General features: G+C 46.6%; 1 protein-coding gene across 3 annotated transcripts in view; it reads right to left on the reverse strand.

Annotated features, from left to right (window-relative positions):
• Positions 1-16,535, reverse strand: part of LOC147116942 (pituitary adenylate cyclase-activating polypeptide type I receptor-like) — a 179,705-nt gene that overhangs the window by 104,779 nt on the left and 58,391 nt on the right. For 2 of the 3 annotated variants that reach the window (XM_085987416.1, XM_085987418.1), the window contains exons 3-7: positions 14,453-14,560; positions 7,779-7,888; positions 6,026-6,123; positions 5,808-5,940; positions 3,264-3,417 (exon numbers count right to left, since the gene is read on the reverse strand). In XM_085987416.1, coding sequence (XP_085843542.1) covers positions 3,264-3,417; positions 5,808-5,940; positions 6,026-6,123; positions 7,779-7,888; positions 14,453-14,560 — 603 coding nt within the window. The remainder of the gene's footprint in view (positions 1-3,263; positions 3,418-5,807; positions 5,941-6,025; positions 6,124-7,778; positions 7,889-14,452; positions 14,561-16,535) is intronic. The other variant, XM_085987417.1, reaches the window with a different exon arrangement.

The following is a 16,535-nucleotide window of genomic DNA, read 5'->3' on the forward strand; positions in this document are numbered from 1 at the left end:
TCAGTTAATTAAATAAATCTGGAATGAAAAGCTATGGTAACCATGAAACTATCGGATTGTCATAAAAACCCTCCATTGTGTTGTGTCCAGCGTTTGCAACCATCTTCAGCCAGAAGTGCCGAGTGGATGATCCATATCGGCCTCCTCCTGAGGTCCCCACCATCACAGAAGCCAGTCTTCAGCCAATTCGATTCACTCCACGTGATATCCAGAAACAGCTCAGCGCACTGGATACAGCAAAGGCTATGGGCCCTGACAACATCCTGGCTGTTGTGCTGAAGACTTGTGCTCCAGAACTAGCCGTGCCTCTAGCCACGCTGTTCCAATACAGCTATAACACTGGCATCTATCTGACAATGTGGAAAACTGCCCAGGTGTGTCCTGTCCACAAAAAGCAGGACAAATCCAATTTGGCCAATTACCGCCCATCAGTCTACTCTCAATCATCAGCAATATGATGGAAGGTGTGGTCGACAGTGCTATCAAGCAGCACTTACTCACTGATGCCCAGTTTGGGCTCTGCCAGGACCACTCAGCTCCAGACCTCATTATAGCCTTGGTCCAAACATGGACAAAGTAGCTGAATTCCAGAGGTGAGGTGAGAGTGACTGCCCTAGACATCAAGGCAGCATTTGACCGAGTGTGGCATCAAGGAGTTCCAGTAAAACTGAAGTCAATGAGAATCAGGGGGAAAACTCTCCACTGGCTGGAGTCATACCTAGCACAAAGGAAGATGGTTGTAGTGATTGAAGGTCAATCATCACAGCCCCAGGACAACACTGCAGGAGTTCCTCAGGGCAGTTTCCTAGACCCAACCATCTTCAGCTGCTTCATCAATGACCTTCCCTCCAACATAAGGTCAGAAATGGGGATGTTTGCTGATGACGGCACAGTGTTCAGCACCATTTGCAACTCCTCAGATAATGAAGCAGTCCATGCCCGCATGCAACAAGACCTGGATGACGTTCAGGCTTGGGCTGATAAGTGGCAGGTAACATTCGCGCCACAGAAGTGCCAGGCAATAACTATCTCCAACAAGCGAATGTTTAAGTAGCGCCCCTGGAGCCGCCATCTGCCTGCTTGACGCCTCCTGTCGCTGTCGGGGCGAGGCGCTAAGGCAGGGGCGACAATGAATTTTGCTGATCGAACGCCCAGTGAGCGTGCAACGACGGGGAGAGGAGGTGTCAAGCCGGCAGATGCCGGCTCCAGGGGCGCTACTTAAAGGGATCATAAGTAATGAGTCACAGCTCTCAGGTTAGTGCTGTTTCACTGCTTCCTTGTCAGTTTAACATTGTGCAGCAGTTTAATTTAGTCATTTAAAGGTTGTTTAGTATCAGGAGTGTTGTGGCTGCTAACAATTAGTTACATTTATTCTCACAACATATCAAAGTGCTACACTTGGTTACATTAATAGGGGCTGTACTGGCGGTCGACCTCGCCCTCCATGATCTACGATGGAGGGAGTGGAGGCAGCGAAAAAGATTGGTACATGTGGCCAGAGGGAGGAGAAGGGCCATGAGGGCTGACATGAATCAGTCATGAAAGAAAGACTTGTGAAATAATACTGAGCAGCCTGCAGGTGGCACTGTCCAGGGAGAGTATAAATACTCGGGCACGGGCCCAGCTTGCGCAGGACATTCTTAACAGGAACTAGTGAAGGACACAACTAGACCTCCATGTTGTAAAACAGTTGATTAAAGCTTTGTTTAACGCTTAGACCAAGTGCCTAGTAGTTTCCTTACATCAAGGGCTGCTTGAGTTGTCCGGCTCCTTCTCCTTGACCTGCTGCTGCTTGCTGAGATGGCTGCACAGCCAACAATAATGAGAATGAGGTTCTGCAGCATCAATGAACCTCCCCTTTAAGAACTGGAAAGAGCCTGTGGCAATGATGACTTGTGGGTAGACTGCACCTGATATTGGTCAGTGCTTCAAGTTTAACGCCACTGAGCTAGGCCATTAGCGCTTGATTTAGCGCGCCAATCCTTTCTTTGTGCAATGAGACTTAATTTTGCGTGCAGTCTGAAGCATTAGCGCCTGGCGCTAATTCTCAAACTTTTCAAGTTACCGCCCATTCCTGGGCTATAATGAATATCTCCCCCTATACTTCTTTATACTCTTGCCTAACAAAAATCTATCAATCTCAGTTTTGAAATTTTCAATTGACCCCCCACAGCCTCAACAGCTTTTTGGGGGAGAGAGTTCCAGATTTCTACTAGCCTTTGTGTGAAGAAGTGCTTCCCGACATCACCCTTAAACGGCCTTGAAGGTTCTGCCCTCTTGTTCTGGACTCCCCCACTAGAGGAAATAGTTTCTCTCTATCTATCCTATCAAATAATCACCTTAAACACCTCAATTAGATCACCCCTGAATCTCCTATACAAGCCTAGTCTATTCAACCTATCCTCATAATTTAACCCTTTCAGCCCCGTTATCATTCTGATTACCTTACAAGGCGGTAATCTCACCACTGTACTTGGGACCGACTCCGAGAATGAAGCGAGACAAATACACAAACAGCACCCGAGCCTCTGAGGTAAGATCACAGCATTGGAATGAACCCCCCGGCATTCCTATAAATAAATAGTCAACTTCACCGGCCCCATTTTGTCCATTTTCTGAATTTCCTTGCACGATGAGGCAGTCCGCTCTGTCCCAAAGCGCGAAGAGGTTATGTAGTCAGCCCAAGCTGCTTATTGAGTGAGCACCAGAAATGAATTAGTGGTATGATCAGTGTGTAGATTATTTTTAGGGCAGTGATCTTTTAACAGAAAGATTTGCATTTCTATCGCGCCTTTCACAACCTCAGGACGTCCCCCAAGCACTTTAGAAGTGTAGTCTTTCTCTTTCCCCATTGCCCTGCAAATTGATTTCCTTTTCAAGTATTTATCCGATTCCCTTTTGAAAGTTACTACTGAATCTGCTTCCGCCGCCCTTTCAGGCAGTGCGTTACAGATCACAACAACTCGCTGCATAAAAAAAACATAATTCTCATCTCCCACTTGGGTTCCGTCGGCAATTATATTTCAACAATGTAACATTCTCTACCCCGACTGCGCACTGCCTTAGTTTCAGGAAAAAGGTTCCGGGACACAGTGAAAATCTGATCTGATCTGTGTTGATCATGAACTCACTCCCCCACCCAACCACCCCCTTACCCACCCCCCCCGCCCGATCGCAAAAACACCAACGCAGTGAGCGACCCGCGATCGCCCCGATGACCCCGCCCAGCTCTTGATGCAGGAAACAAGACAGGAAATACCAACCCCAACCAATTAAGCAGTACCACCAGAAGTACTTTTTGTTTGATACAAACGTTAGGCTGAGCAGCGTTTGAAGGTACAGCCCTTCCACCAGAAGCCACGAGAAATTGGCCAGGATGCAGTACTGAAAGAATGCAATAGCGGCTTTACAAGTCACCTGGAAAACAAAAAGAATTACATCGAGTTACATGGGGGGGCGGGGGGGGGATTATTGCTTCCCGACGCGTTGGGAGCAGGAGGAGTTGGTGGTGGGGGGGTTCCGGCAGAATGCGGGAAACCCGGGAGTCTGGGGTTCCCCACACGCTGTGGAGCTTTAACTGCAAAGCCTGCGACTCCTGGTGCTGACGGGTTCCCTGCCCAGAAGTCAGCCTGATTGTCAAGCTTGGCCTCCAGTCGGGCGCGGAGCACTCAGGTGGGCCGCAGGGCCAGGTAGATCTGATCCCTGACTCTGGGGGTGGGGTCCGAATCCTAGGGGTATCCGATCCCCAACCCGAAGATCAAGGGGGGGGAGTCCGACCCTGAAGGAGGGGCCGACCCCTAACCCCGGGGGTGGTCCGATCGCAGGGTGGGGGTGGGGGGAAGTGTTTTTCATGGGGGGCTCTGATGGTAGGAGAGCTTGGGGGCCGGGAGGATGCAGTCCCGCTCCTCCTGACCCACGAGGAGTGCTTCCCGAGGTCTGTCCTTGCCTCGTTGCAGTTGCCCGTGTTTCCTGAGGCCCAGGAAACCCGGCCGGCCACAGTAAAGCCTGCAAAGCAGGTTAAAACCGAGGCTTCCAGCCTCATTAGCATGTTTTAAATGCCAACCCGCCTCCTGGGTGCAGGTTGGCTGCCCGGCCCTTGTCCCTTCTCAGTAAAACCCATAAATCGGTGAGTTGGAGCCGCTTCCTGACAATTTTTGCTAATTTGACCCCCCACCCGCACCCACTCCCACTACCTTCCCATGTTAAAATTCCCCCCATAGAGTCAGAAACAGGCCATTTGGCCCAACAGACCCGTGCCGGTGTTTATGCTCCACAGGAGCCTCCTCCCACCCCTCTTCATCTCACCCCATCAACATAACCTTCTATTCCTTTCTCCCTTATCTAGCTTCTCCTGAAATGCTTCCATGCTATTTGCCTCAACTACGAAGATTCACCAGACTGATACCTGGGATGGCAGGAATGACGTATGAGGAGAGATTGGGTCGATTGGACTTGTACTCGCTGGAGTTTAGAAGAATGAGAGGTGATCTCATTGAAACTTATAAAATTCTGACAGGACTGGACAGACTAGATGCAGGAAGGATGTTCCCGATGGTCGGGGAGTCCAGAAACAGGGGACACGGTCTAAGGATAAAGGGTAGGCCATTTAGGACAGAAATGAGGAGGAATTTCTTCACCCAGAGAGTGGTGAACCTGTGGAATTCTCTACCACAGAAGGCGGTGGAGGCCAGTTCATTAAATATATTCAAGAAGGCATTGGATATATTTCTTAAGGCTAAAGGGATCAAGGGATATGGGGAGAAAGCAGGAACAGGGTACTGAATTTGGATGATCAGCCATGATCTCATTGAATGGGGGTGAAGAAATTCCTCCTCATCTCTGTCCTAAATGGCTTAGCCCTTATCCTTAGACTGTGACCACTGGTTCTGGACTCCCCCACCATCGGGAACATCCTTCCTGCATCTAGTCTGTCTAGTCCTTTTAGAATTTTATAAGTTTCAATGAGATCCCCTCTCATTCTTCTAAACTCCAGTGAGTACAAGCCCAATCGACCCAATCTCTCCTCATACGTCATTCCTGCCATCCCAGGTATCAGCCTGGTGAATCTTCGCTGCACTCCCTCCATGGCAAGAACATCCTTCCTCAGATAAGGTGACCAAAACTGCACACAATACTCAAGGTGTGGTCTCACCAAGGCCCTGTACAACCGCAGCAAGACATCCTTGCTCCTGTACTCGAACCCTCTCGCTACGAAGACCAACCGACAATTTGAGTCAAGCAATGTAAGAAAAACTTGCATTTCTATGGCGCCTTGCATGACCTCAGCCAATTAAATACTTTTGGCGTGTAGTCACATAAGAACATAAGAAATAGGAGCAGGAGTAGGCCATTTGGCCCCTCGAGCCTCATTTAATGAGATCATGGCTGATCTGATCTTGGCCTTAACTCCACTTCCCTGCCCGCTCCCCATAACCCTTGACTCCCTTATCATTCAAAAATCTGTTTATCTTCACATTAAATATATTCAATGACCCAGCCTCCACAACTCTCTGGGGCAGAGAATTCCACAGATTTACGACTCTCTGAGAGAAGAAATTCCTCCTCATCTCAGTTTTAAATAGGCGACCCCTTATTCTGAAACTATGCCCCCGAGTTCTAGATTCCCCCACGAGGGGAAACATCCTCTCTGCATCTACCTTGTTGAGCCCCCTCAGTATCTTATATGTTTCAATAAGATCACCTCTCATTCTTCTAAACTCCAATGAGTATAGGTTTTAAGGTTTTAAGGTTCCATCCGATGATCGCAAAATTTATTGACATCTAAAAGATACGCAAGGATGTCCTACCGTTGACATGGAGCAGTGGTTTATAGTTATGTCCGAAAACAAAATGGCGTCTTTGGTGAAGACTGAAATGGCGCGGAGAATGAAGGACACAAAGAGGTTCATGTGGATGTAATTCCGGGTACAGTGGAATTTCCTGGGTGAAATGACAAATAATTAGTCAAGCCGGCAAGATATTGAACAAGCGGCTGAGCAACTCTTTCATCCATTGAACCTCATACCTGAAGGCTGTAAAGATTATGATAGCGATTACCAGGGCGATCAGGGATGTTGCATATCCTACAGTGTACACTTGCTTAAGAGCGATATAATAGGATTTCTGATTTAATTTAAAAAAAAAGAAAAGAACAATGTTTTAAAAGGTGCACACATTAATTGTGTCAACTAAACACACAGCATGTTGCAGGACTCTTTAAGCACAAGTTCACACTTTTAACTGAGCGTTGCATTGACCATTTTTTAGGAAGATAGGAACAGGAGGAGGCCATTCAGCCCCTCGAGCCTGTTCCGCCATTCAATTAGATAATGGCTGGTCTGTATCTTAACTCCATCTACCCGCCGTGGTTCCGTAAACCTTAATACCCTTGCCGAACAAATATATATCAATCTCAGTTTTAAAATTGTCAATTGACCCCCAGCCTCAACAACTTTTTGGGGGAGACAGTTCCAGATTTCCACTATCCTTTGTGAGTACTATTAAGCAATTTAACTGTGGCAACCATCACTCTCCTTGAGCCTAATTCTGTCCTTACTGGTCATCTGCACACATGCACTGTCCAACTGGGCGACGATCAGGAGTAGGAACTGAATTTTTTCCATCCTTTGCGCCTCTTAAGATCCAAGTCTGCCCCTCTTGGCATCATCTAACCGCTACTCCTCGAATGACCACAGCTCAGGGTAGATTTTCAAATTGGCGCCCAGGAACAGAACTGGCAGGGTCAGCCGCCCGTTATAGAAACCAGCCAGTTTTCATTTACAGCAAAACTCGATCCACATTGCTAGATTTACAGCCGGTCGGCAAATTGGGATTAGAGTGGAGCAGTGATGCGCTATCGATTCTAATAAAAGGCCGAGTAGAGTTCAGAACAACAGGCTTTTATTAACTACTGAATGCAACTACAAACAGATCAGGACTATGCCTCTAGTGGACGACCGAATGGCAGAGAGCTGCCGTGCAGCCGTCCTTATACCAGGTAGCCAAGGGTGGAGTCAGCTGAGGCATAGTCAGGTATAACAGTGAAACAAGAGTGAACGACAACAACAACAACAATAGTGAACACAGTGAACGACAGTGGTTTACCACAAGCAGGAAATGGGATTCGAGCAGGAAATGGGATAATAGAAACATAGAAACATAGAAGATAGGAGCAGGAGTAGGCCATTCGGCCCCTCGAGCCTGTTCCGCCATTTAATGAGATCATGGCTGATCATCCAAACTCAGTACCCGGTCCCTGCTTTCTCCCCATATCCCTTGATCCCTTTAGCCTTAAGAAATATATCTAACTCCTTCTTGAATATATTTAATGAATTGGCCTCAACTGTCTTTTGTGGTAGAGAATTCCACAGGTTCACCACTCTCTGGGTGAAGAAATTCCTCCTCATCTCAGTCCTAAATGGCCTACCCCTTATCCTTAGACTGTGACCCCTGGTTCTGGACTCCCCCGCCATCGGGAACATCCTTCCTGCATCTAGTCTGTCCAGTCCTGTTAGAATTTTATAAATTTCAATTAGATTAGAGCACAAAATGGAATTAAAGCAGGAAATGGGACTCGAGCCAGGAAATGGGATTAAAGTGGTCCAGTGTGCAGCCAATACCAGCCCCAGAGGACTAATCGACAATTCTGTGCTGACATTTCTAAACTGATTCTAAACTCTCTGAATCCTGATCTTCAATTGTTGCTGCATTGATTTCACTCACAATAGCTCTGTAATAAAGGCTCTGGTTTCTTGAACAACTCGCATTAACACACACACCATATCAATGTCAGGTTCTTGAAAAGATACTTTCAGAAATTCACAAGCCACTATGAAGGCTGGCATGAATTCACTCCACCCTTGCTCTGTACAGTTTCGGTACATTACACCTGAAAGACATAAAGACGAACAACTGTTAAGTAGACAACAAAATTGAGGTTGAAATTGCCATTGGGGAGGTACAAAGGGACGGATCAAAGATGATTTGGGGGTATCAAGAATTTAAACTATGAGAAGATTCAAGAGGCCTGCCTTTGTTTTTTTGGAAAAGAGAATGTGAGTTGGTCATAAGTGAACATCATGTCCCTTACTATTTGGGGTGCACATCTAATGGCCAACTTATCTAGTTAAAAGACAGAAATTTGGCTCTTTTGCACCTGCCGTTAGCGCCTCCAGGGGGGGCACTAACGGGGCGCATAGGGCTTTTCGCCAGGGTGGGGCGCAAACAGCGCCTCCTGATGTCAACGCCCCACACCACGTCTCCTTACCGCCCCGCAGCAGAAGTTCGGCTGCGCCCCGCGAGGCTGCTACGGGTGATGGTAGCGCCAGCCTCGCGGGTCACGAGCCAGGCCGACCTCCACTCGCAGGACGGTAGTTAAAGGGGAGGTGCGGCCGTGACCCACGACCCGCGACCCGCGCCACCATTTTCTTTTATTTGGCCGACCTCCAGGGGCGGTCCGTGGCGTGGTCCTGGCCGCCGTCGCACAGCCCTGCCACCACGGTACCACGCCACCCTGGCGGCCCATTGGAGGCCCTGCAGGGAGTCTCTGCCGAGCGCTGCCGATCGCGCCATGACATCACCTCGGTTACCGCCCCACCAGGAAGTGGAGTGCCCGAGATGGCACTCCACTTCCTGTGCGGGACGGTAAGCCGAATTTAGCAGCCGGGGCGGTACTTCCGTGCCGGGCGCTAAACCTCCGGCCTTAACTCGGTTAGCAGGGCTTAACCGAATTTCGTGCCCATAGTGACTTGGGTCCTTTTTGTTCCGTGCGCGGGATGCTATGATATTGCACACATCATGTGCTTTTTTCTATTTTCGAAGGAAAACTGAAAAGCACTCTATTTCAGACAAGGTTTATTTTACATAACTAAGATGGGTAAATGGAGTTAGGATACAGATCAGCCATAATATAAGTGAATGGCACCTTGAGTATTGTGTGCAGTTTTGGTCGCCTTACCTGAGGAAGGACGTTCTTGCCATGGAAGGAGTGCAGCGAAGATTCACCAGGCTGATACCTGGGATGGCAGGAATGACGTATGAGGAGAGATTGTGTCGATTGGGCTTATACTCACTGGAGTTTAGAAGATTGAGAGGGGATCTCATCGAAACCTATAAAATTCTGTCAGGCCTGGACAGACTAGATGCAGGAAGGATGTTTCTGATGGCCGGGGAGTCCAGAACCAGGGGTCATAGTCTAAGGATAAGGGGTAAGCCATTTAGGACTGAAATGAGGAGGAATTTCTTCACCCAGAGAGTGGTGAACCTGTGGAATTCTCTGCCACAGAGGGCGGTGGAGGCCAGTTCATTAAATATATTCAAGAAAGAGTTGGATATATTTCTTAAGGCTAAAGGAATCAAGGGATATGGGGAGAAGGCAGGGACAGGGTACTGAATTTGGATGATCAGCCATGATCTCATTGAATGGCGGAGCAGGCTCGAAGGGCCGAGTGGCCTACTCCTGCTCCTGTCTTCTATGTTTCTATAACAGGCTCGAGGGGCTGAATGCCCTAGCCCTGTTCTTATGTTTCAATGTACGTTGAATATAAGAATGAACAGAATATAGTTTTCCAGTGAGATAAATCCGTATCCTAAAACTTCTCTTTCTAACATGTGCATCCACATCACTATTATAGGCTAAACTCACTTAACAAATTAACGGTCTCTGAGCTAGCCATCCTGTTTTACAGGCCGGTCATGCTGATACCTAGGCCTGGAGTCTCTCAATCTCCTTGCTTGACTAGAGTGCAAGATTTCTCTGTGTCTCTCCCTATCTCAGACTTTCCTTCCAGAGGATGACAGCAAGAGGAAAATCTTTCCTCTGACCCGGGCCTCATCTCTGGGTGTCGAGGATTGGTCCACGAAGCAGCCAATCAAAGTGATGACCTTTGAACCAAAAGCTACCCTCTTGGTGTGGACATGTTTGCCGCACCAGGTCTGTCTATTCAGCTCAAGCCACCTGAATGAATGAAAACTCCTCCTATCATAATGGCATTTAATACCTCGGACCAAGTATTAATGACAACATTGTCTTAAAAATTAATACAATACACAAATGTCAACAGTCCAAGATGGCTGCCCAGTCTGGTATTCTACCTGGGAAACATTCTAATCCATATTCTAAATGCTTGCATATCTTTTGGGAGTTAACCCTTTGTAAGCTGAATCTGACCTGATAACAATAACACACAACGAGGTCGAATTTGAGTTTTGGGCGACCGTTTGGCAGAGCGCCGCCAGCTTGCTGCCCGCACTTGAAGCCAAAAAAGCGGCGGTGATTTGGAGCTGTGACCTCATTAACATCAAACCGTTCCTACTCCTCCCGGTCTCACAGAAATACTATCATTCTTACCTTGGCTGGGCCACTTCTCTATTGCCCGTGGAAATAATCAGAAAGCAAGAACTCCCATTTCGGTAGCGCCTTTCACGACCTCAGGATGACATAGAAACATAGAAGATAGGAGCAGGAGTAGGCCATTCGGCCCCTCGAGCCTGCTCCGCCATTCAATGAGATCATGGCTGATCATCCAAACTCAGTAACCTGTCCCTGCCTTCTCCCCATATCCCTTGATCCCTTTAGCTTTAAGAAATATATCCAACTCCTTCTTGAATATATTTAATGAACTGGCCTCCACCGCCCTCTGTGGCAGAGAATTCCACAGGTTCACCACTCTCTGGGTGAAGAAATTCCTCCTCGTTTCAGTCCTAAATGGCTTACCCCTTATCCTTAGACTATGACCCCTGGTTCTGGACTCCCCGGCCATCAGAAACATCCTTCCTGCATCTAGTCTGTCCAGGCCTGACAGAATTTTATAGGTTTCGATGAGATCCCCTCTCAATCTTCTAAAATCCAGTGAGTATAAGCCCAATCGACACAATCTCTCCTCATACGTCATTCCTGCCATCCCAGGTATCAGCCTGGTGAATCTTCGCTGCACTCCTTCCATGGCAAGAACATCCTTCCTCAGATAAGGCGACCAAAACTGCACACAATACTCAAGGTGCGGTCTCACCAAGGCCCTGTAAAACTGCAGCAAGACATCCTTGTTCCTGTACTCGAACCCTCTTGCTACGAAGGCCAACATACCATTTGCCTTCTTAACCGCCTGCTGCACCTGCATGCTTACCTTCAGCGACTGGTGCATAAGAACACCCAGGTCTCTTTGCACTTCCCCTTCTCCCAATCTATTGCTATTCAAATAATAGTCTGCCTTCCTGTTTTTGCCACCAAAGTGGATAACCTCACACTTATCCACATTATGGTGTATTTGCCATGTTTGTGCCCAATCGTCCAAACTGTCCAAATCGTACTGGAGTTTCACGACACCCTCCTCACAGCATACCCTCCCACCCAGCTTTGTGTCGTCTGCAAATTTGGAGATATTACATCCAATTCCCTCGTCCAGATCATTAATATATATTGTGAACAGCTGGGGTCCTAGGACCGATCCTTGCGGTACCCCACTAGTCACTGCCTGCCACTCGGAAAATGACCCGTTTATTCCAACTCTTTGCTTTCTATCCGCCAACCAGTTCTCTATCCAAGTCAATACCTTGCCCCCAATCCCATGTGCCTTAATTTGGCACGCTAATCTCTTATGCGGGACCTTATCGAAAGCCTTCTGAAAGTCCAAATACACCACATCCACTGGTTCTCCCTTAACTATTTTACCAGTTACATCCTCAAAAAATTCCAGTAGATTAGTCAAGCACGATTTACCTTTTGTAAATCCATGTTGACTTTGTCCGATCCTGTCACTGCTTTCCAAGTGCTATCCTATTACAACTTTTATAATGGACTCTAGCATTTTCCCCACTACCGATGTCAGGCTTACTGGTCTATAGTTCCCCGCTTTTTCTCTACCACCTTTTTTGAATAGTGGGGTAACATTAGCTACCCTCCAATCCATGGGTACTGTTCCAGAGTCTATTGAGTTCTGGAAGATGACCAGCAATGCATCTACTATTTCTCGGGCCACTTCCTTAAGTACCCTAGGATGTAGATTATCAGGCCCTGGGGATTTATCGGCCTTCAGTCCCATCAATTTTCCGAACACCATTTTCCTACAAATACTGATTTCTTTCAGTTCCACCCTTTCATAAGACCCTATGTTCCCCGGCATCTCTGGGAGGTTATTTGTGTCCTCCTTTGTGAAGACAGAACCAAAATATGTATTTAGTTGGTCTGCCATTTCTTTGTTCCCCATTATAAATTCCCCTGATTCTGACTGCAAGGGACCTACGCTTGACTTCACCAATCTTTTTCTCTTCACATATCTATAAAAGCTTTTACAGTCAGTTTTATGTTCGCTGCAAGCTTACTCTCATATTCTATTTTCCTCTTAATTAATCCCTTTGTCCTCCTTTGTTGAATCCTAAACTGCTCCCAATCCTCAGGATTATTGCTTTTTCTGGCCAATTTATATGTCCTCTCCTTGGATCTTATGCTATCCTTAATTTCCCTTGTTAGCCATGGTTGAGTCACCTTTTTTGTTTTATTTTTATGCCAAACTGGGATGAACAAATTCTGTCATTCATCCATTCGGCCTTTGAATGTTTGCCATTGCCTATCCATCGTCAACCCTTTGAGTGACATTCCCCAATCAATCCTACCCAACTCGCTCCTCAGACCATCGTAGTTTCCTTTATTTAAATTTAGGACCCTCGTCTCTGAGTCAGCTACTTCATTCTCCATCTTAATGAAGAATTCAATCATATTATGATCGCTCCGACCCAAGGGGCCTTGTACAACAAGATTGCTAATTAATCCTTTCTCGTAACATAATACCCAGTCTAAGATGGCCTGACCTCTGGTTGGTTCCTCGACATATTGGTGCAGGAAACCATCCCGTAAACACTCCAGGAATTCCTCCTCCACAGTATTGTTACTAATTTGGTTAGCCCAATCTATATGTAGATTAAAGTCACCCATGATGACTGCTGTGCCCTTATTGCACGCTTCTTTAATTTCCCTTTTAATTAGTGCCATCCCCAAACTCCGCCTTACTGTTTGGAGGTCTATATACCACTCCCACTAACGTTTTCTGCCCCTTAGTATTTCTCAATTCTACCCATACAGATTCCACATCATCAGAGCTAATATCCTTCCTTACAATTGTGTTAACCCCTTCTTTAACCAGTAATGCTACCCCACCTCCCTTTCCTTTTTGCCTATCTTTCCTGAATATCGAATACCCCTATATGTTGAGTTCCCAGCCTTGGCCATCCTTGAGCCACGTTTCCGTAATCCCAACCAAATCATATTCGTTTACCTCTATTTGCGCAGCCAATTCAACCACCTTATTACGAATGCTCCTCGCATTAAGACACAAAGCCTTCAGGCTTGTTTTTTTAACTCAAAAGTGCTTTACAGCCCATGAAGTGTGCTCACTTGTTGTGATGTATGAAGCGCGGCAGCCAATCTGCGCACAGCAAGCTCCCGCAAACAGCAATGCGCGAATGACCAGATAATCTGTTTTAATGATGTTGGGCGAAGGATAAATATTGGTTGGGACACAACAACAACTACTTGCATTTATACAGCACCTTTAACCGAGTAGAACGTCCCAAGGCGCTTCACAGGAGCGACTGTCAAACAAAATGTGACACCGAGCCATATAAGGAGCTGACCAAAAGCTTGGTCAAAGTCATAGATTTTAAGGAGCGTCTTAAAGGAGCAGAGAGATTGCGGAGAGGTTTAGGGGGGGAATTCCAGAGCTTAGGGCCTCGGCAGCTGAAGGCACGGCCACCAATGGTGGAGCGATGAAAGGATGTGAAAGGTGCTATATAAATACAGGTACTTTCATTCTTCCTTTACTACAATGGACTAAAATGGAAAATAAGAAGAATTCTCATCTTCTGTGACTGGGAATGCACAGGATATGCAAAGGCATAACGGGCGGGATTTAGGGAAATAGTTCTCACGCAAAGGGTTATTAGAACATGGAACGTGTCACCACAATGGGCCTTTGAAGCTGAGTCAATCACAACATTTAAAAGGGAATTAGATAAACAATAGAACTAAAACATTACAGGATATATTTAAGAAGGAGATAGATAGATTTCTAGACACAAAAGGCATCAAGGGGTATGGGGAGAGAGCGGGAATATGGTATTGAGATAGAGGATCAGCCATGATCATATTGAATGGCGGAGCAGGCTCGAGGGGCTGAATGGCTGACTCCTGCTCCTATTTTTCTATGCTTCTATGTTCTATGTTTCTATAAAGGGCAGCAGGTGAGACACTGGATTACTGTATATCATTCCAGTGTGGAGCTGGTACGGGCACGATGGGCTCAATCATAGAAGGATACAGCACAGAAGGAGGCCATTTTGGCCCATCGCCCCATGTGCCGGCTCTTTTTGAAAGCTGTCCAATGTTTGACAATTCCTCTCAAACATATTGAGATGAACACTAATTCCTGGGAACGGTAACGGGAAAGAAGAAAGTGTTTACTTTTATTAGCCAAAAGAGGATCCAAAAAACTGGGACAAGTCCTGTTGACCACTTCTCCAATGGCGGCTGCAGGCCAGCAAGTCAGGGCATTCCATTCCCACGGGCAACCTGCAGAGAAGGAACAACAGAAGAACACAGAGCATCAAGGTACAGGGAGCAGAGGTCATTTCTGCAATGCTAGTGCGCGAGCATGTATAGACGTTCCCTTGCTTCAATACACATCACCCTGTCAGCAAGACACGGCACTTCTAATGGAAGGCATTTGACCTGAAACGTTAACCCTATCTTTCCTCTCGATTTTATGCCCATAATTTGTATTATGTAACTATCCTCCAATCACTGCAATTTGCTGGAGAAATAATCCTGCTTTTAATAGACTCTGTTTGCTGAGTAAATAGACTCTGATTTCCTTAGTACGTTTGTTTAAATAGACACTGTTTGTTGCTCTACAGGTCGTGGTCCCTTCATCTATGATTCTTGATTTAATTTTTTTAAAGTCTTTAGAAAAAAATGGATTATATTGTTTATAAACCTTCTCTTCCTCCTACAAAAATATGGTTTTAAGCAGATTACATATTTGATTGGCATTTAATAGGAATCTATCAAAAGAGAAGGCTGAGGGGTGACCTGATAGAGGTCTTTAAGATTATGAAAGGATTTGATAGGGTAGGCATAGAGAAGATGTTTCCACTTGTGGGGGGAGACCAGAACTAGGGGCCATAAATATAAGATAGTCACCAAGATAGCCAATAGGAAATCAGGAGAAGCTTCTTTACCCAGAGAGTGGGTAGAATCTGGAACTCGCTACCACAAGGAGTAGTTGAGGCCAATAGCATAAATACATTTAAGGGGAAGCTAGATAAGCACATGAGGGAGAAAGGAATAGGAGGTTATGTTGATGGGGTTCAATGAAGTAGGGTGGGAGGAGGCTCCTATGCAGCATAAACTCTGGCATAGACCTGTTGGGCCGAATGGCCTGTTTGAGTGCTGTACATTCGGTGTAATTCTATGTAACTTTGGGTTCTAATTTATTTATGAATAATATTGAAAGGTTGGGGGGGTGATGGAAAACCAGAAGGCGATCAGCCGTACTTGCACAGACCTCCAATTACGCGTGCCCATCTTGCACTTCCTTGTGAGTTTTGGGAGACCTGTTTAACTCTGGTGTGCAGATGCCGGTGTTGGACTGGGGTGGACAAATGTAAGAAGTCACACAACACCAGAAGTCCAACAGTTTTATTTGAAATCACAAGCTTTCGGAGCGCTGCTCCTTCATCAGGTGAAGTGGAGAGATGCATAAAGACACAGCTTATATAGTCAGAGAATAATGTCAGATGTTTACAGGTAATCTTTCTAACTGCCATTTATCACACCTCGGCAGAGAGATAATCACAGCAATCAAAGGTGTGAATGGTGTCCAAACAGGTCAGTCAGGAAAACATTACATCAAAGAACAATGAGTTGGGGTCACAAGGGGTCAAATGTTGCAGATGCTGGGGTCTGTATGAAAAACAAAAAAACAGACAAAATACATTTTTTTTGCTGGAAATCACAGCAGGTCTGGCCACATCTGTGTAGCGAGAACAAGCCAACGACAACTCGAGTCTGGATGACCCTACATCAGGTGGGGTTACATGTAGCGTGACATGAACCCAAGATCCCGGTTGAGGCCACCCTCATGGGTGCGGAACTTGGCTATCAGTTTCTGCTCGACGATTTTGCGTTGTCGTGTGTCTCGAAGGCTGCCTTGGAGAATGCTTACCCGAAGATCGGAGGCTGAATGTCCTTGACTGCTGAAGTGTTCCCCGACTGGGAGGGAACACTCCTGCCTGGCGATTGTTGCGCAGTGTCCGTTCATCCGTTGTCGCAGTGTCTGCATGGTCTCGCCGATGTACCATGCTCCGGGGCATCCTTTCCTGCAACGTATGAGGTAGACAACGTTGGCCGAGCCACATGAGTATGTACCATGTACCTGGTGGGTGGTGTCCTCACGTGTGATGATGGTATCTGTGTTGATGATCTGGCATGTCTTGCAGAGGTTGCTGTGGCAGGGTTGTGTGGTGTCGTGGTTGCTGTTCTCCTG

Source organism: Somniosus microcephalus, chromosome 5 (genome assembly GCF_052327205.1).
Source record: "Somniosus microcephalus isolate GS21.2 chromosome 5, FLI_Smic_1.0, whole genome shotgun sequence".
NCBI classification, from domain to species: domain Eukaryota; kingdom Metazoa; phylum Chordata; class Chondrichthyes; order Squaliformes; family Somniosidae; genus Somniosus; species Somniosus microcephalus.